Below are 19937 nucleotides of genomic sequence, written 5' to 3' on the forward strand. Positions count from 1 at the left end.
GAGATCATCCACAAGAGGCCTTAGATACACATCGATGTCAATCCCAGGCTGATGTGGACCTGAGATGAGAATCGACATCATCATGTATTTCCTTTTGTTACACAGCCATGGCGGAAGATTGTAGATCAATAACAACACCGGCCAAACGCTATGCGAGCTGCTCATCTGACCAAACGGGTTCATTCCATCTGTGCTTAGTGCAAACCTAAGACTCCTCGGGCCATCACCAAATTTTTTATACTTCCAATCAACGAGGTGCCACTGTATTGAATCCGTCGGGTGGTGTATATTAGTATATGTCTTGCGCCCTTCCATATGCCAACGCAAGAACTTTGCATCCTTGCTTGATGCAAACAAACGCCTTAGGCGAGGTATTAAGGGAAAAATACCATGCTACCTTCTGAGGAGCTCTGTGCACCCTTCCCTCATCACCCCCATCATTCCTTCATTTCTAACGAGGGGCTCCACACTCTGGGCATTCGGTGAGATCTGCATGGTCACCATGGAATAGGACGCAGTTGTTCTTACAAGCATGGATTTTCTCAACTTCCATCCCCAAAGGGCAAATAGTCTGCTTCACCTCATAAGTGGTCTTGGGTATCTCATTCCCCTCCGGAAGCATGTCGCTTAGAAAATCTAACAATGCCTTGAAGCCACGATCAGTCCAGTGATGTGTGGCCTTTAGCTGTAGAAGTTTAAGTGATGTGAATAGTTTTGACCACTTCTCCTTGCAGCTGGGATATAGTGGTGTCTTCATATCTCTCACCATCTTTTCCAATTTCCCAAACTCAATATTGTACCCATCATATGACATTGCATCACACATCATCTCCTCCATTTTGTCAGCTATGCTGGCATAATTGTCACCAATATCAAGAAGCTCATCCTCACTCATATCATGTCCTGCTGTCTAATTATCATAGTCTGCTTCATCATTCTGGTAGGTTGGATTGTCAGGGAGCCTTTCATCGCCATCCAGGCTAGCAGTTTGCTGACCGGCAGAGATTTCTTCACCCATAAGATCACCGCACTGCAGATCTTGATCATTAACACCCTTCTCTCCATGCTGGTTCCAACACAAGTAGTCACTCATGAATCTCCAGATGGTCAGATGAGCCTGCACATGCAATGAACTTGGGAACTTTCTCTCATTCTGACAATCAATGCATGGGCAACAAATGGCAGACATGCGCTGATCCAACTTGTCCGCTTCTACTGCAGCAATGAATGCCTTTATACCACTTAAATACTCTCCACAGAGACAGTTCTCCAGATACATCCACCTCCTATCTGCCATCTGCATTGTTAAGCAAGAAAATTATCAATATCCAAGCAAATTGAATACAAGTCATGACAATATTGAAATACTTATAACAACACATGAACAATTAAATTAATGATGGACCTAAAACTGCATTTGGACCTCAATTAAGAAAAGAAAAGCCTCAGCTTTGGCCTCCAGAGCACCTGCTGGCCGACGGGCACAAAATATGCTCAATGCGAGATGATCATCAATTTCTCTCTATGCACACACACACACAAAGGAATGAAATTAAGCATGCACACACAAAAAAGATGCACTGTCAAGCATCATAGAGAGGTATAGCACAAAGCAAGCTCACCTTCTTGGAAACCCCTGGAAGACACATGGCAGAGCAGGAAGACCGGGCTGGCCAGGATGGTGGCGGTGTTGCACGCGGCGGTGGTGATCGATGGCGCGGGCTGGAGGGCGTGTAGGGCGAGGCATTTGTTGCGTGGCCCCGACGATATCCTGATTAGAGCTCGCCGCGCCGGCCTGGTGAGGCGTGTGCGTGGCGAGCGGCTAGGCACGCGCACAGGCGAGAGGCCGCTGTGATGCACGCGGCAGTGGTAGACGGTGGCACGGGTCGGAGGGTGTGTAGGCGATCGAGGTATTTGTGTGGCCCCGGACGATCCTGCTCAGCTTGCCATCGGCCGGGTGAGGCAGGCGCATGGCGGGCGGCTAGCCGCGCGCGGGCGAGGCCGGGTTGTGCTGGTGGTGGCCCCGCCGGCCGGCCGGCAATGCAAGCGCATGCAGCTCCCAACCTATGAGGCCGGCCGGCCTGCGATTGAAAGCGGTAGTGGACGTGTGGGTGCGCAGCTGCGGACGTGCGTGCTGATGAAATAGAAAGTGTGTGCCATGTCTGAGACGAAAGGCAAAAGGAGAAGCGCAAGGTTAAGCAACGTCTCATTTCAACAAACTTATAGGAGACGGGGATTCCCAAGCCACGACGCCTTTGATCTCAGTATAGATGAGACACGGTTTACAAATAGGGGTCTCCTATCAAAAGAGTTATAGGAGACGCGGATAATTGAAGAAGACGCGGCTTCTCTATACGACTCTCCTTTAGTAGACATATAGGAGACACGTGTTGCCAAAATGCGTCTCCTATGTGCCAAGATAGGAGACGTGGGTTGTCTGTTGGTGCTGGGAGCACACCAATTGAAGACGCTTTGTTTCTGGACACGTCTCCTATTACACATAGGAGACGCTTTTTAATTCCGTGTCTCCGAATACTGTTTCCCCTTTATCTCTGAATACTGTGTCGTCCTCAAAGGGCGTCCATGGCGCCCACCGGCCACACCGCGTCAAGACGCCCACGGACCGCGCCGGCGGCGGAAACCCCGAGTGGGACGCGCCCCTGCGGCTCTACCTCCCCGACGCCTCGCCATCGCCACCGCCGATGGAGGTGGGAAAGGATGGCAACAAGGATACTGGTGATGACGATGGCGACGATGTCCTTCTACTGCGGTTCGAGCTCAAGGTGGAGGTGGCTGTCCTCGGGGACAAGCTCGCCACGTCCACCGCGGTGCCAGTCCGCGATCTCGTCGCCGACGGGCAAACACGCCAGGTTTCATACCAGCTGTCCAGCCCCGACGGCAGGCAGCCCAATGGCATCATCTCCTTCTCCTATGCCTTACACGACAGGAACAGAGGGGGCGGCGACGGCGATCTCGCCGTCACGCCACTCTCCCCCACGGCGTCGTCGTCCACCTCCACAAGTCCCGTCGCGCACCCACTACTGCCCACGACCGCGGCACCAGGGGCTGTACCCGGCGATAGATCAGTGGCCACTGGCAGATCAAATAATACCAATGACTTACCCACCGCCGATAATAGTAGAATCCGCCGCCACGCTCGCCTGCTCTCTGTACTACCCTCCTTCACCGCCGGCGACTCTAGCGGAGCCGGTTGCGGTCTACCCGCCGCCGTTGGCAGAGACGTCCTCTGCCTGCAGCGTGTACCCACCAGTACCGGTTTGTGGGAGGCGGTGTCGGTCAGCGTTATGTACCCAACGGTGGACCTTGCTGCTATCTGCGGCGGCGGCACTGGCACTGTACGACGTGGGATGCGGATACGCGGCGGCACCGGGATGGGACGATCCGTGCCTGTACGGCTGAAGCCATTGTTGTTATGACGCCACTGGCTTCCTATTGGCGTCTACCAACGTCACCACCGGGAAAGCAGCGATGACGCCCGCAGATGCCAATTGTGGGGTGGCAGTATTTCATGAACTACGAATAAATCCGCAAGCGCACGGAATACCGCTGTAGCATTTTACTCGGGAGTATACCGGGGTGTCATTTATATTTTCACAGGGAAGGCGGTGAGTGAAGGGATATAGACTAGTTGATGAACTTTATCTAGATTGGATATTCTCATGCATAAATAGGGGTAAGATAATAACATGGTAGGAGGTAGTGTGACACACACACAAACTACCCTCTGGATAAATAAATAAAAGAAAGATAAAAGATGCTCTAGGCCGGGAGCAAGGCAGAAGTTAGAGCTTGAGTCAAATGTGCTAGGCTAGCTATATCTATACTATCTTATTGGTTAGATCATCAGAGATTAAATTACACAACAGGGAGACTGCTATCGAAGCAACGGGAGGAGCCCGTACACCCCGGCGGCTTTATGTACCTCCTATCCCCCATACCGAACGTGGAGGATTACTCGGGCTCGGACAGGGCTATCACCACCTGCCGGCTACCTCTACAAACCGTGGGTATAGTTGACATCCAGCAACTCTTAGCTAATCTAGACATCATGTCTACACTAGTAAGGGATACTCTAGTGTCCCGTGTGGAGCCCCCACCGTCCAGATGGACAGACATCACACTAGAGCAAACATACGAATACTGGAGGAGTTGATAGAGTTCTAAGCATGAAATACTAACCATCTCAAGCACAAGGCGATCATGCAATGCAAGCATTGAATAATAACGCAACCATATCAAGAAGCATATATCCGATAACTCAGAACATATTTCGAGCAGATATCGGTAACCATAGTCTAATTCTATTACAAACAACCGAATATTACAAGAGAGAGCTAGAGATGAACCCATACCCGACTCTCGAGTAGATCTGGAGACTCGAAGACTCCTAGACTTCTCCTAAACTCCACAAAGCCTAAAGACTATGCAAGATGAGCAAGAGAGGCGAGGAAGTGTGGTGTGTGTGTGTGTGTCCTATTCTCTACCCCCTCCCCTCCCCTCCCCCTTGTATTTATAGCAAGGAGCCACAGGTGAGAACCTGCAGAATCGACTTGAGCAACCAGTGAGGAGGCGACACGTGGCGAAGTTGAGGCGGTGGGGCCCACGGGCCAGTTTGGCCGACCTGGTAGGTCGGTCGGCCTGCCCGGGGCTCCAACTGCCCCCATCTTCTTCTAGCAGGCTGTCTTAGGCCTCCTCTTGTCTGAATGCTGGGGCTTGCCTTGTCTTGACTGCGTTTGGGTTGGTTCTTGGGCTACACTTGGTCCATTTGAGCCTGAATCGTCGCTCTGATATTTTCTATGATTTTATGTCAGGCCAAAGTGTGCTTGCAACCTGCATATTAGCTCAAAAACACAACTTGCATTTTCTGGAAGGTAAAGTGTGGTTTAGGGACTTTATTGGATAAAGATGCGTGTAAGAAATGCAAACTCTCAGGATTTTCTGATCAAGTTGATGCCTGGAAATGATCGTTAGTGAGCGTCAACACTTTCTAGTTTGGTTGACCATTTTTTGGGGGAGTGTCTATATGTCACTTGAGTGAAAAGGAGGGCTCTCCTCACTCGATTTTTTGGACCATTGGATCAAAATCCAATGATTCTCCTTCATCTTCTACCTCCAGCCATCTTCTTCCCAACCTTCTTCACCTTCCCATGCCGGCCTGCCCCCACAGCCCAGCCCCGCCGCCGCCCCTTCGGCGCGGCCGCGCCGGAGCTCCGGCGAAGCCCTAGCTCGCCTGCGCCGGCCCCTCCCGCTGCCACCTCGCGCTACTGTCGCCCCCACCCCAGTACTAGCCCAACCGCCGTCCTCCACCACTCGGGCCGGCAGTGGCGCCACCGGCCTTGCCACCCCCGCGCCCGCCACCACCGTGGGCCGGCCTGCTGCCGCCGGCCCTCGTTCTGAGTCCGGCGGTGAGCAGCAGCCCCCCTCCTCCCAGCAACCCCAAACCCTAACCTCACCGGAGTTGGAGAAGTCGCCAGAGTTGGAGAAGAAAGGGAGGATTTGGTGAAAAAAAATCGATTTAGGAGATGCCTCAAATCACTCGAGTGATAGCTTTCCCTTTTGGTGCTGCCCGGCCCTCCCCGCCTCCACGTTTTACATCATGGTACGCGGAGCCGGCCAGCGCGTGGCGTGGATTTGTCGTGCATTGCCGATGTACAGTTCCTGATCCTTGCAGTTGCAGGCGCAAGTAGATGCGCTTGTTCGAAGGTATTTTTTGTATTCTTAATATTGTCCGTATTTTTAACTTCGGCAATGTGTGATACATATATATCACTGTTGAGCTGTATGCACCTATCTAGTAGCCTGTTCCGAGAATATAACTAAATATATTCGGAGCTTAATGGGTGTGTCCTGTATCCGCTGGCCACAAAATGGGTTATTAAAGCTTAGAAAAAAGTCTACTTTGCCTCCATTAATTATTGTAAAAGTCTGATTTTCATACCAACTACAAAATCGGGTATTTAGTCTCCTCCAACTATCAAAACCGTTTATTTTACCTCCTCAGCGGTTTTACATTATTTTTTTATAAATTTTTCTCCCTTCCCTCTTTTTTCACTCAATTGAGGTAGCAAACATGGTTAAAAAATAATAAAAATTGGCATAGTGGTAGAGAATAGTACAGAGAACCCAATTTCACGAATTTTTGAAGTTTAAACCTCCCAAGAAATTTAATACTTAAAATTTTAAAGAAAGAAAGAATTCAAACTTCATTGAAGTTTTAAGGCATCAAGATGAGCTCCATCATATCTTTGACAAAATCTGAATTGTGTGACGCATATTATAGGTACATCATTATGAAGTTTTTGTGAGTATAGGTTCTATAGCAAAATTTGAAGTTTATTGCGAAGATTAAAAATTGAACTAAATTTTATATTTTTCTATTTATTTTCAAATAATTTGAAATCTACTCAAGAATTTTCATATTTTATTTATACATATGAAAATTCTTGAGAAGTTTTTAAATTTTGTGAAAATAAATAAAAGGATCACATCTGGCTCAAATTTGACCTTCTTGAGAAACTTAACATTTTGCTATATAACCCATACACACAAAAAAAATCCCTAATGATGGCCCTCTAATATGTATCATATACTTCAAATTGTGTCAAAGATAGAACTCATCTTGATGCTTTAATAATTCAGTGAGATTTGAATTCTTTCTTTATTCAAAATTTCAAATTTCAATCTTTCTGTGTTTCAACTTCAAAAGGTTGTGAAATTTGGTTCCCTATACTCCTTTACCACTATGCTAATTTTGATGATTTTTTATCTATGTTTGCTACCTCAATTGAGTGAAAAAAGAGAAGAAAGACAAATCTGTGAAAAAAATGCAAAAACCTCTTGTGAAACCGCCGAGAGAGGTAAAACAAATGGTTTTGATAATTGAGGGAGATTACATATCCAGTTTTGTAGTTGAGGGATGAAAATCAGACTTTTACCATAGTTGAGGGAGGGAAAGTAGTCTTTTTCCTAAAGCATGTAGAGGCTGAAATTTTACAAGGGATGGTGGCAATATATCGCCCGCAGCCTATCATGAAGTGGGAGGAAAAGTAAATTTGACCCACGAAAGCTATTGGATAAAGTGAAAGTAAATTCAGCCCATGAATAAGGAAGTGAGATAGTCATTGTGCTAATAATATATTTAGGGGGGAGGAGGATGGAGCCCACGCTCTAGTTGACTGCTAGTTTGGTAATTTTTTATCCTATTTCTTTTTTATACTAATTTTCCTTCTATTTCCTTTCTATTTTTTCTTTATGTTTTCTATTTTTAATCTCTTTTATTTGTATTTTATATAATAATTTACACACCATATATATATTGTTTTCCCTTAATATTGTGGATTTTTATCTTTATTACTAATTTATTCATCAAGTATGCATATTTTGTTTGCTGTTTAAAATAATTTGTTTGCATGTGCAACCAATTTCGTTCACTTTTGTAGACTAATTTGTTCATGATGTTATATTATTTTTTACTTTATCAACTAAATTTATTCATATGTGTATTCATTTTTCATTTTGTGGATTGTGTTCATAGTGATAAATTATTTGTTCCCTGTACGCAACAGTTTTGTCCATACATACAACAATTTGTTCCCTGTATACAATAATTTATCCATCATAAAACAATTTGTTTGTCATGTTCAAAATTTTTGTTCGTAGCACACTATTATTTATTCATCACGCTTAATCTCTATTCAAGTATTTGTTCGCGGACATTAAATTAATTATTTAATATTAAAAAAATTTATAAAATTATGGTCAAGAGGTAAGTGTGATCTTATTTTAAAGATCTTGTCGTAACCGTAAGAAACTATACGTTGAAATTGAGATTCAATTTGGATGATTAATTTGGAATTTATGGATTATTTCTTATTTCAAACACTCGGATGTGGAGTGGTGCCGTCAATATTCCTGTATGCATGCATGGGTCTACCCGCTCCCTCTCTTCAACTTCAATTTAAACAGTACATGGCAATATTAAGGGAGGGTATGTTTAGACCCACCGGGCTATAGTGAATTAGGATCTGTATCATTAAAATATTCTAAAGTTAAATATGTATTATTGTAATCCACATGTTATTGACTTATATAAACTCCACGTGTCAATGAGTGTCAATGAGATAACGATGGTATATGTCTAACTTTAGGATATAGATCCAAATTTCTCTTCAAATTTTTATAGGATCTAAACGCACCCTAATTTGTGCGTGGCACTCTACCCCATGACGACCACGCCTCTCATCATCACTGCGGAAGATGCGCATTTCTGCATGTATTGCAGCATGTTACAAGGCCGGCGGTTATCCCAAACGACTCAGTAACAGTAGAGCTGTACTACTCGCTCGATCGTCCACACTGCATCTGCATGCATGCACGGAATGATGGAGCTGCGCATCAGTTGGGTCGAGAAACGCGGAGCTAGAAGTGGCAGATACGCGGATTAGTCACTGTAGTAATTTATATTTTAATTTAATCCCGCTTTATTTATCCGGGTTGCGGTGAAACGAAGCAAAGAGAGATCTATCTATCGAGGGTAAAGCCGGAGACGCGAGCGATCAGGCTAAAAGCTGCTGCTGCTGCCGGTGCCGTGCTCGCGCGCTTGGCGGCGGCCCGCGGCGGAACAGGCGAACAGCTGCCTGACTGCCGTGGTAAGGCCGTTTTTTCTTTTTTTATATTTTTAAAAAATAAAAATTTCAAAAATATATGTCTGTTTTGAAATATTTCAAAAATATCCCCTGGTCGCCCCCATAGGGTGACAGGCCCTAAGTGTATTTTTTTCATCAAATTTGCAACGAGGTCCCTGGAAAAAAAGGGGTCTGTCGCCCCCCCAACGAGCGACAGGGGGCGGGCGACCACGGGGCCCAGCCCACGGGCGCGGCAGGGGGGCCTGTCGCCCCCCCCCCGGCGGGCGACAGGGGGTGCCTGTCGCCCCCTCTGCGGGCGACCGGGGTAAGCCCCCTTATATAAGATGCAACCCCCCCTTCCCTCATCATTTGAGCCCGAAAATTCCACCAAAAATCCAGAAAAAAGATAGGGGTGAGGAGAAGGGAAGCGGCGAAGTCCTGCCGGATTCAGCACTTGTGATCTGCATGTTAGTACATTTAGTTTATATATTTTTCTATTTAATTACTACGCATTTAAGTATGAGTAATTTAAGTAGGGGTGAGTAATTTAATTTAATTAGTGCTATAGTAGAACCATTTAAGTAGGAGTTTAATGATACTTTAGTTTGTAGTTACGTAGTAGTAAATTAGTTTAGAAAATTAGTACTACGTATTTATTATTACAATTGCAGTACTATTAGAGACGTGTTTATAAATTAATTATGATTTAGAATAGAATTTGGCCTATGCAGTATAGAATTTGAGTGTCATCACGTAGTTATGAATACTTATACATTGTAGTTAAATTTCATACTTAGTTTTTACGGATTATTGAATAAGGTAGTGAAGTAAAGAGTATAACTCGATAAGTATTATGTGATATACAGATATGTCGAGTAAGATGCAGTTTCAAGTATTTTATGGTGACTACAATGTTATGTATGGGCCAAATAGAGTAGATCTTTCTGCCTTTAAGTGCACATCTAGCGCCATAGATAAACCTCTGGAAAGGAGTTTTGGTTCCATATGTAAGTGGCTGCAGCGTGGGTTCCGTGTTGATCCGTTGACACATGTGATCACCGTCCAGTCTCTTGTTAATTGGGAGGTAGAAAGTGAATTATGGGAATTGATGATGATACACAGCACTGATGACTGGCAGAAATACATGCAAGCAGCTCTAGAGCGTGGGTGGCCTCTCGCCATTCTTGTTCAAATCCGGGAGAAGACACAAAATGAAATCCAATATTGTGCAGATCAAGGAACTCCGAGTATTCAAAGAGAGACCAATTATGTTGAGCAAGATGAGTCAGAAGAGACAGGGAACCAAAACATGGGACCACAGGGCCTTGCTGATGAGGGAGAGAGGATACATAGCATTGTGGACGAGATGGAGGCAGAAGACCAATCCGCAATAGAGATGGAAGAATATGAGGGCTCATCTGAAGACGAGCAGTGCTCATTGCCAAAAGAGTGGAAGGAGCATGGTTTTGGCAGTCATGTCGCAGAAGATGTACGAAATCAGGAGTGGGAGTACAGAGGGAATGAGGTAGTGCAAGGTGCAATATATCCAAACATTGAAGTCGTAAAAGATGCTGTGAGACTATGGGCAATATCATTGAAACGAGAATTCAGAGTCGTAAAGTCTGGCAGTAAAGAATATGAGGTGAAGTGTGTGAATGATGGATGTCCATGGCGAGTACATGCATTCAAGGGGAAATGGAAGTCAAACTGGAAATGTTCCATTGTGACAGAGCACACTTGTTTGCTGTCAGAAGTTCTTCCCTCGCATCGCAATATATCATGCGACTTTGTTGCAAAGCAAATGTATGGGTTTATTATGGACAACCTAAATTATGAGCCAAAAATGATTGTTCGACACATTGAGCAGACTTAACAGTACACCATCAGTTATTTGAAGGCATGGCGGGCTAAACAAAGAGTGTTCGAGATGCGGTTTGGCACATACGAGGCATCATATGATAACCTACCTCGGATGTTATCCCAGGTTGCTGCTAGAAATCCTGGAAGCTTTTATGACACGTACCTCGTACCAGCCGTGACTAGGGGACAAAGAATTATGCAACGAGCCTTCTTTTGCATAGGTGCTTGTGTTAGAGCATTTCAGTTTTCTCTTCCGGTGATCTGCATTGATGGCACATTTTTTACTGGAAGATATAAAGGTCAGATACTCACCGCAATCGGTGTAGATTGCAACAACCAAATAGTTCCGCTCGCATTTGCATTTGTGGAGAATGAGAACATAGACAGTTGGTATTGGTTCCTTGAACGAGTGAAGATTCATGTTGTTGCTGCACGTCCAGATGTGTGCCTTATTAGTGATAGGCATGCAGGTCTGCTGTAATTAATACTGAAATTGCAATGTGGAACTGCGACAACGCCTCCATTGTGGCCCGATGTCCAAAACAGGTGGTGCATTAGGCATATTGGTGCAAACTTCTATGCCCACTTCAAGAACAAGGATCTTAAGAACCTGTTTAAGAGGTTGTGCACCCAAAATCAACAGAGAAAATTCAATGCATTATGGCAGATGCTTGATCAGTTGACTGCAGAGCTAGTGAAGGTAAGGGCATCAGGAGCAGGCACGAGTCAGGCTGCAGAGGCTAGGGATTCAATTGAGAAGCCATTTTCACACTGGATTCGAGGTGCATCTAAGGAGAAATGGTCATTCCTTTATGATACCAACGGAATACGGTATGGTATTCAGACAACGAACCATGCATAGTGTTTCAATATGGTTATGCGTTCTTGTCGTGCCTTTCCTCTTGTGGAAATTGTTGAGTTCATCATGTATGGGTGCATGAAGTATTTCAGAGAGCGTTACACGGCTGCAAGCATAAATATCAGCAACCCCCAAATTCAGTTTTGCAAAAGAGTGACACAATATATGCAAGAGAAGATTGAAAAGGCCAAACTGCACCGCGTCATATCGACAGGGACAATGGAGCATAGATTTGAGGTTCTATGCAAGGATAGAACTGGTCGTGGTATCCGTAGAGATAGGGTGGTACAGGAGAGTTTGATTACAGTAGATGGCAAAGCCTTCTGCTCCTGCATGAAGCCTAAGTTATTGCATTTGCCATGCTCCCATCTCATTGCGGCATGTGCAGAGTCTGCGTTGCAGCCAGGAGTATTTGTTTCACCTTACTTCAGCAAGGAAGCAACTGTATCCACCTGGGGACATGAGGTATACGGGATTGGAATTGTGGGGCCTTTCACTCAGGATAATGAGAATAAGATGTTTATTCCTGATCCAGCCACTAAGAAAGGTAAAGGCTGCCGTCAGACACGTTGTATTCGGAATGGTATGGACGAGTCGGAAGCAAGCAAGGCACAAAAGCTCGTGGAAGGCATTCGGTGTCATGATCCACAATTATATTTCATTATTTTTAATATGTAGAAATGAAATATTGCAGGTAGGTAATGAAGTATTATTGTACCTATGTGTCCAGTTTGTATGAAATATATATTTACCTATGTGTTCTCATATATTTTTGAATGCATATATGGAGATGTACTCCTTGCTAGACCCAGTTATCGACTCGAGCCGCAGGTCTTACATTGCAGCTGTTGAGCACCGAGCCCTAGAGGTGCTACGTCCTCGTCCACCCGGGGAGCCAATCTCTATACACCACGATTGGTGTGACCGGTATGTAATGAAATATTATTGTTTATCAATTATGTATTCGTCGGTATTCCTTTATTTCGACAATTTTGTTTTTTTGCAGGTTACGTGAGGCCGGTCTACTGACTCTGAGCCGTCTTGTCGAGGTTGAGCCTATTCAGCTCGACCGATCCCTCCTGACGGCGCTCGTTGACAGATGGAGGCCGGAGACACACACGTTACACCTCCCGTGTGGGGAGATGACTCCTACGCTACAGGACGTGGCCTACCTTCTCGGCCTCCCTATCATCGGGGAGGCTGTAGGTCCGCGTGTGGTGGCGGCCTCGTGGAAGGATGACCTGGAGGCCCGTTTTGCCCTGGTTGACCGCGTGGAAGAAGCAGGTCCGATCAACCCGCACCCGCGAGCAGCAGGTCCTTCGAAGACCTGGTTCCTACAGTTTACAGTACGTATTCATTCCATATATAAATTTAATTATTACAATTCACATGTTCCATTGACAGTTGAAACCATAAATCTTAATTGTTTATGCAGCCTGCCCTGTTGGCTGCGGATGCCGACGAGTACAGTGTGACCAGATCGCTGGAGGCGTACCTACTTTGGTTGTTTGGTTACATCATGTTCAACAACACTCATGGCAACTCGATCGATAGGATTCTCCTTGCGTATGCACGGGAGATTGCAGATGGGGACGAGGACGTACCGACCTACAGCTGGGGTGAGGCGGTACTTGCAGCCACTTACCGTGGACTCTGCGACGGCTGCATGAAGACACACAGGAACGCTATCCTGGCAGGGTGCCCACTACTGCTACAGCTTTGGTCGTACGAGAGGCTAGCCGTTGGTCGGCCCATGGTCAGCCACGAGCCTTACCACGGGGGCATGTACGACGACGAGGAGGACGAGAGGCCCACTGTGGGAACAATCTGGATCTGGCATCAGGTACATTCTTATACATCTAATTTTATTATTCATTGTTATATGATGCATTAGCGCACTTTTAATGTTACTTATTCCGAATGTAGAGGTCCTGGGCGCATGCGCAGGTTAGACGCGCATATCCTGAGTTTGTTTCGGAGCTCGACATGCTGACGCCCGAGGATGTTGTCTGGGAGCCTTACAGCCCAGAGGTTGTGGCTACCCGTGCACCAGTAGGCCTGTCTTCGCACTGATCCACGAATGCGAGCCTGTGGTTTACTTCCGCCGTCCTGGTTTATGACATCGCGGTTGAGACATATTGCCCCTGGAGAGTCAGGAGACAGTTTGGGCAGCGCCAGGAGTTTCCGGTGCCCACCGCGTTGGAGCGTGTCAGTCGCCAGGACCACAGGTAATTATGAATGAACTTGGCTCATACATTCGTGTTGAATCTAACGATTATTCGTGGTCCACTTTGTAGGTTGTCAAGGAGTGGCTTGCCGTGCTCTGATGATTGGCTCACCAAGATCCAGCCGTGGGTGGACCAATGGGAACAGGCAGACGAGCACTTGGTCCATCCAACAGGACCACACACAGACAGCTCCTTTAGGGCTTACCTCACCTGGTACTTACCCGGACTCGGGCTCGTCTGGTTTTTGTTGACACTCACCCGCAGCCACACCAGGCGAGGCCTCAGGATGGCTATGCCCGGCACCACGTGGAGGCACTAGCTGGCACGGTGAGTCTCTTGATCATATTTGCATATATATATATATAATCAGTTTCATAAGATAATTCATGTGTTTGTAACTGTACCTTTACTGAATGGATGTAGCTTCGCCTTTGCAACATGATGGAGACGGACTACTCGACTTACTTGACGAGGGTACGTGCCGAATCCCCAATGACCCAGTTTGAGCAGATAGAGGCATGGGTGTCCTTGTCACAAGACAACAAAGTTGATGATATCAGCAATGCTGCCGGTTCACAGGATGAACCATGCACTATTCCTTACTGCAACTGTCCTTGTCACAAGAAGAAGGGCCCTGCGCCTCCAGCACCACCGCCTGCACCACCTGCAATGGGTGCATACTACGGAGAAGGCTCAACGCAGTTTGCTACGTGGGGGTACGGCTACTAGAACTACCCTAGTGCTAGTGACTTGCTGCATCGTTGTGTTTGTTCTGTTTTTTTAAAAAATTACCTAAGGCATGTTAGGTTAGTCCGGAATCTGTTTACCGTAGTTTGCAACGGGTTCTGCATGCCACTGCATGTGTGATGTTTGTTTCATTATCGTTGTATTATGATGTAAAATTTGATGGTTCACATTATGTAATGCATTTCTTAGTTCTTATTTCTTATCATTATATTAATTAAATGTGTGCTTTATAGTATTCTAGTCACATGAAAAGCTCCGAGGGCCATGTCCGTGCCCAGCAGAGGGCTAAGAGGGTCCGACACCCTAGTGCTTTTTATACACTTCAACGTTCGCCTCTGATCACTCTCGTATTTTCAATTACATACAATAGATGGTATGTTTATACTTCGATGCTCCATTACGACTAAGTACGATTCAAACTCGACATTATGTACATGTCCAGTGAATGCAAGTTTGGTACGAGACATACATACAAGCAAAATACAACATTAACAATACTAAATGCGAATACATCTTAAACCGATGAACATCATATGTTATAGATCATGGCATGAAATCATCTAGGTCGTCATCCCAGTTGACAGATGGTGGTGGTGCAGGTGGTGTACTATGGCTCGGCGAACCTCTTGGCTTTCCCTTTCTCTCTTTTCTGGATCTACGTTCATGTACAGGGGGAGGAACATCATGTGTTGGAGGCCATGGTTTGGGGGGCATGAAGTCATCCATGTCGTCATCCCAGTTAACACAAGTTTGTGCTGCAGGTGGTGCAACATGACTTGACGAACCTCTTGCCTTTCCCTTTGTCTTCTTTCTGATTCTAGGTTCATGTACAGGGGGAGGAACATCATGTGTTGGAGGCCATGGTTTGGGGGGCATGAAGTCATCCATGTCGTCATCCCAGTTAACACAAGTTGGTGGTTGAGGTGCTGAAGCATGACTCGACGAACCTCCGGGCATCTGTTCTTGCGCAGGCCAAGTACTATCACCCGAAGATCTTATCCGCCTCCTTCGTCTAGTTTGCGGCATAAGTCCACCACCGAAGATACATACCAATTTACGAAAATTTGGTATCGTTTCGTTAATCAACTCCGTGTCCTCGGGGTAATCCTAGCATATAATTAAAAAACAATGTTACTATTTCATATATATGGATTCGAAATGACGGACGGAATGACAACTGAATGAGAGTTACCTTAATGTGCATCTCATACACCTCTGGCCGCATCCATATCTTACAAGCACTTTGTAAGAATCCAATGATATTAGGATGATTCGCTAGTTCACATACTCTCATGTATATCTTCCGACGTTCTAGCAGGTGTCCCTTTACATCTTGCGTCGTAATACCTCGAAATAATATGAAATCTTTAAACTCTACTACTTTGGACAACACCATCTCTATCGTACCATCTGCTAACGGATCCAACTTCTTACTGATAACAAGATGGGTCATGATATCAAGTATTATACTAGATTTTTCTTCGGTCCATGAAAATCCTCCACAATTGTAGGCAGTCATTGCCTTATGCTGCAATATCAATAAGGTACTTTCATAATTCTATTCTAATTCATAATTAATTTAAAAACAAGTATGTAATAGTACTAAAATTGTAATACTAAACGAGTGTTCTAAAGCACCAAATCTAATTCAGCTAATCCGCTAATTAAATTTAATTGTTATACAATATCAATGGATTCATACGGAAGTTACCGGTAGATCACAAGTACGCAATTTGGCAGAGCTTCGCCGTTTTTCTTCTCCTCACCCCTCTCTTTTTTTCTGAATTTTTTGGCTCAAATGACAAAGGGAATGGCGGCATATGGCGGCCAGGGCTTATATAAGGGGAGGGGACCCTGTCGCCCCGCCAACGGGCGACAGGCCCCTGCCGCCCCAGGGGTGGGCGACAGGCCCCTGTCGCCCGGGGGGGCGACAGGCCCTTTTTTTCCAGGGACCTCGTTGCGAATTTAAAGAAAAAAATTACACTTAAGGCCTGTCGCCCTATGGGGGGCGACCGGTGAGTATTTTTGAAATATTTTAAAACGGACATATATTTTTGAAATTTTTATTTTTTAAAAATATAAAAAAGAAAAAACGGCCGTGGTAAGCGACGCGATTGGGAGGAGCCCCCCCCCCCCCCCCCCCCGGTCTTCTGGCCGTTCTCCCGCTTCTTCTGCTCAAGTAACTACGCGGCTGGTCATGGTCATGCAGATTGGGCCCTGAAGCCTGGCTTGCTAGTAGCTAGCAGCTCTGTGGGCCATCTAGAATGTCTAGCTAGCGGTCTTGCTAGGTGAGTAGGTGCGAACTATATTCTTTTTGCCAAGCATGCGTATGATGATGCAGTATCGACTGACAAGTGTGTGGCCTTGCGTGGCCATGAAAATTGATGCTGCGTGGTTGCGCGTACTCGTAATCGTGATGGCCAAGCAGGTTAGCTATTTTTTCGATCGATCGATCGATCTTTTCACTTGAAAGGAAATCAACCGTGTTCTGTCCATCTTGTTTTTCTTTACCGCTGATTTAGTTTTTCTTCCAGAAGAGGCAGAACAGTATTTTGGCCGCTTTGTTTGTGATCTGACGGGGCACACGGTTACGTCGATCTAGGATCGGCATCAGTCTGCGAGTCAACGTTTTCAGCATTCTTTTCGCCGCACAAAAAATGCTGATCTAGTTTTCTCAAAAAAAATGTACATTTTGATCTAGCTCCAAATAATTCAGTATAGTTTTGAGATGGAACGAACTGGATGCATGATCCGGCGAGCAGATGTGAGTGCATGCGCGTGTCATGCACCATCACGAACAAGTTGCAGCACCGTAGCTTGCGGCCGGCCAGCTATAGCTCCCACAGCTTGCTTCTCCCATTCAACAAAACGTTTTCTTGCCCCGAAATCATGCGCCCCTCCCTTGTGTCACCTCTGACTTCCATCTCAATACTCCCGAGCTGCCTGTTAATTTCTGGCTGCTTGCTACCAGCCCCAGCTTTTAGCTAGCTATAAAATGGGCACCGGCTTGACCCAGTACAATCCCCAGGACATAGATTCCTCAAGCTATCGCACACATACACATGTAGAGGCTGCTGGCAGAAACCCTAGCAAAGCACGCTTCGGCAGCAAGGCCGCATGGAGGATCATTCGCGCCGGCGCTCGTCCGCCGGCTCGGCGGCGAGCAGGCGGCTGCGCTGCCTGCTCGCCCTGGCCGGCGACTACCTCAAGTACCTCTTCATGAAGCGCCGCCGGCTCATGCACAGGGTGGCGCGGAGGACGCTGGCGCTCGTCCACCGCTACCACGGCGGCCGCGGCAAGCAGGGCCACTACCTCATGGAGCACGAGTTCTCGTGCGCCGACAGCCCCAGCCCCGCGTTCCTCGCCGCCAAGAGGCTGCTGCTGCGCTCCCGGGTGCGAGGCGGCGGCGCGGCGGCCGGCGCCGTGTCGTCCTGCTTCGGCTCGCTGCTCCGAGCGCCGTGCGGTTCGCCAGAGACGGCGGTAGACGAGGAGGATCGGCAGTTGGAGACGGAGGACGACGAGGAGGAAGATGACGATGCGGTGCTTGCTGAGGACGGGTGGGCGCAGTGCGGTGAGCTCCCTGACGTGGACGACAGGGCGGAGGAGTTCATCAACATGTTCTACGAGCAGCTCAGGGCGCAGAGCTTCGCCGCGGTTTTCCAGGGCTCGCCATGACTCCATCATGGCGTGCAAAGAGTGTGGTCGTCTTGATCTCGCGAGATCATTCGTTCGTTGTGTGGTTTAAATTTGGAGGAGCCTTACTGTGTTTGTATCTGTAGATTTTTTATATACTAAGAGTGAGTGTGGCACAGTATACGTTTCGAGTATAGTCGTTAATTGAGTCGCAATCGGGTGTATTCTGCTTCCGTCCGGTACAGACGTCGCATGATCAATCATAAGGTCGGGAATAAATAATGGCCTACGTATCTATTCTTGTGCACGCGACAGCACACGAGTAGTTTTTTTTCAGTGTCACAATTTTCAAATGCTAGATATGCAAAACAAAATCATTTGACACTGCTTTAGTTTCGAATTGTAGTTCACTTTAGATTTGTCTTAAATCAAATTTTATCTAGCTTTGATAAAGTTCATACGAAAGAATCAACATTAGCAATATTAAATTAGCTCCTTTGACCCCACCACCATTAAATACATACCGATAGTGCATTAGTTTAGTACTGTACACGTTTAGTTTGGTATAAAATAAAAGTGAAGTATAATTTAGAACTCCGTAATAAGTAGTTACATTGTTTGGGCGAGTTAAGCATTTTTGGAGCTGGGTTAAGGGAAATCGATCCTGGTTCCTTCCTTGTATATGCTAGTCCCTCTGTTCCAAATTATACGTTGTTTGACTTTTTTATTCCAACTTTGACCACTCATTTTATTCAAAAATTTATAGAATTAGGGTAGGGAGTGTGTGAGGAGAAGTGTGGAGAAGAGCCAGACATGTCAGTCTTTCTTTTGCCTTGTAACTCATCAGATATGAATCATTTAAGTAAGTACATGAGTTTACCTTAGTAGTAATGTTCTTGGTAAAGTTATTCTCTTATTGTTATTCGTTTACGGGATCATCACCTGTTCTTGTAACTGATGCTCTAGTAGTAGTCAAAGGCATAAACGTGGTGTCTAGGCTCTAGATTGCCTTTATTTGTTGTGGCCCCCACGGAGTAGTAAGGATAGGTGCCAGGTGATGACAGCCCTGTCTGTCCGTCACGCATCGGCGGGTTTTATGAATTTCCTCACATTAGGGGTCGTAGTAGTGCTAATTGCCAGAATCGCTTGGTAGACTAGGTGAGCACCGGTGCCTGAAGTAAACGTCTATCAGGTGAGTTTATCTTTCCTTGATCCTTTCTCCTAGATAAAACACTCTAACCCAGGCCATTCTACCTCTTGTTCTTCAGGGTAAATAGATAGAAGATCATTATACCTCTATTTGTGCGCTTGCGCATTTATCTCTTAAGACATACTGCAGGTATTTCCTGACGACATTAAGAGATATCAACAAGCATTTCTGGCGCTATTGCCGAGGAATAACAACCTTAATAATGATGCTAAAAAATGTCAACAAGCATTTCCGGCACTATTTCCAAGGAACGATTGTTGTATATTTCTCTGAACCTAGTTCGCCCTCGTATCTTTTTAAAAAAAACCATAGCCCTTGTTTTTCCTTTTATCTACCTTCACCCCAGCTACCAAGTATACCCTCGCATATTTTTACGTTTCTTTATCTCTACCTTTACCCCCCCCCCCCCCTATCCATGAAATGTTATCCTGATACACACTTTCGACCCTTTGGGGCGAGTCTTTAGAGCCATTCTTTCTAGAACCCAATCCCTCACATCTACAAGATTTATCCCTCACTCATAGCACTAGTTTAAGAAAATTCCTTCTCGGGGATAAGCTATGAGAACCCCAACCATTACCTCAAGAGGAGAAATTGCTAGGCACAGCATGGGCTTATTTCTCTGCTATTATGCAAATTTTCCCAGTTTTGTCCAAACCTGAGCGTGTGTTGCTTCAACACTTTCTGTTTGGACTTTTCGATCACACTAGCCTAGATTGACGCCCTCTCCGAAGACTTGTTTTTACTTAAGGATC

At 45.9% G+C, this 19937-nt stretch overlaps 1 protein-coding gene and 1 pseudogene across 1 annotated transcript; both read left to right on the forward strand.

Moving 5' to 3' along the window:
- Positions 1 to 1678: 1678 nt before the first annotated feature.
- LOC120654627 lies at positions 1679 to 3420 on the forward strand (annotated as a pseudogene).
- A 13956-nt stretch (positions 3421 to 17376) lies between these two features.
- On the forward strand, positions 17377 to 18155 carry LOC120656686. Its single transcript, XM_039934873.1, has one exon. It carries the CDS (start codon positions 17457 to 17459, stop codon positions 18012 to 18014), a length of 558 nt encoding a protein of 185 aa, XP_039790807.1. The 5' UTR covers positions 17377 to 17456; the 3' UTR covers positions 18015 to 18155.
- The last annotated feature ends 1782 nt before the right edge of the window (positions 18156 to 19937 follow it).

The sequence above is a fragment of the Panicum virgatum genome, chromosome 1K (genome assembly GCF_016808335.1).
Source record: "Panicum virgatum strain AP13 chromosome 1K, P.virgatum_v5, whole genome shotgun sequence".
NCBI lineage: Eukaryota > Viridiplantae > Streptophyta > Magnoliopsida > Poales > Poaceae > Panicum > Panicum virgatum.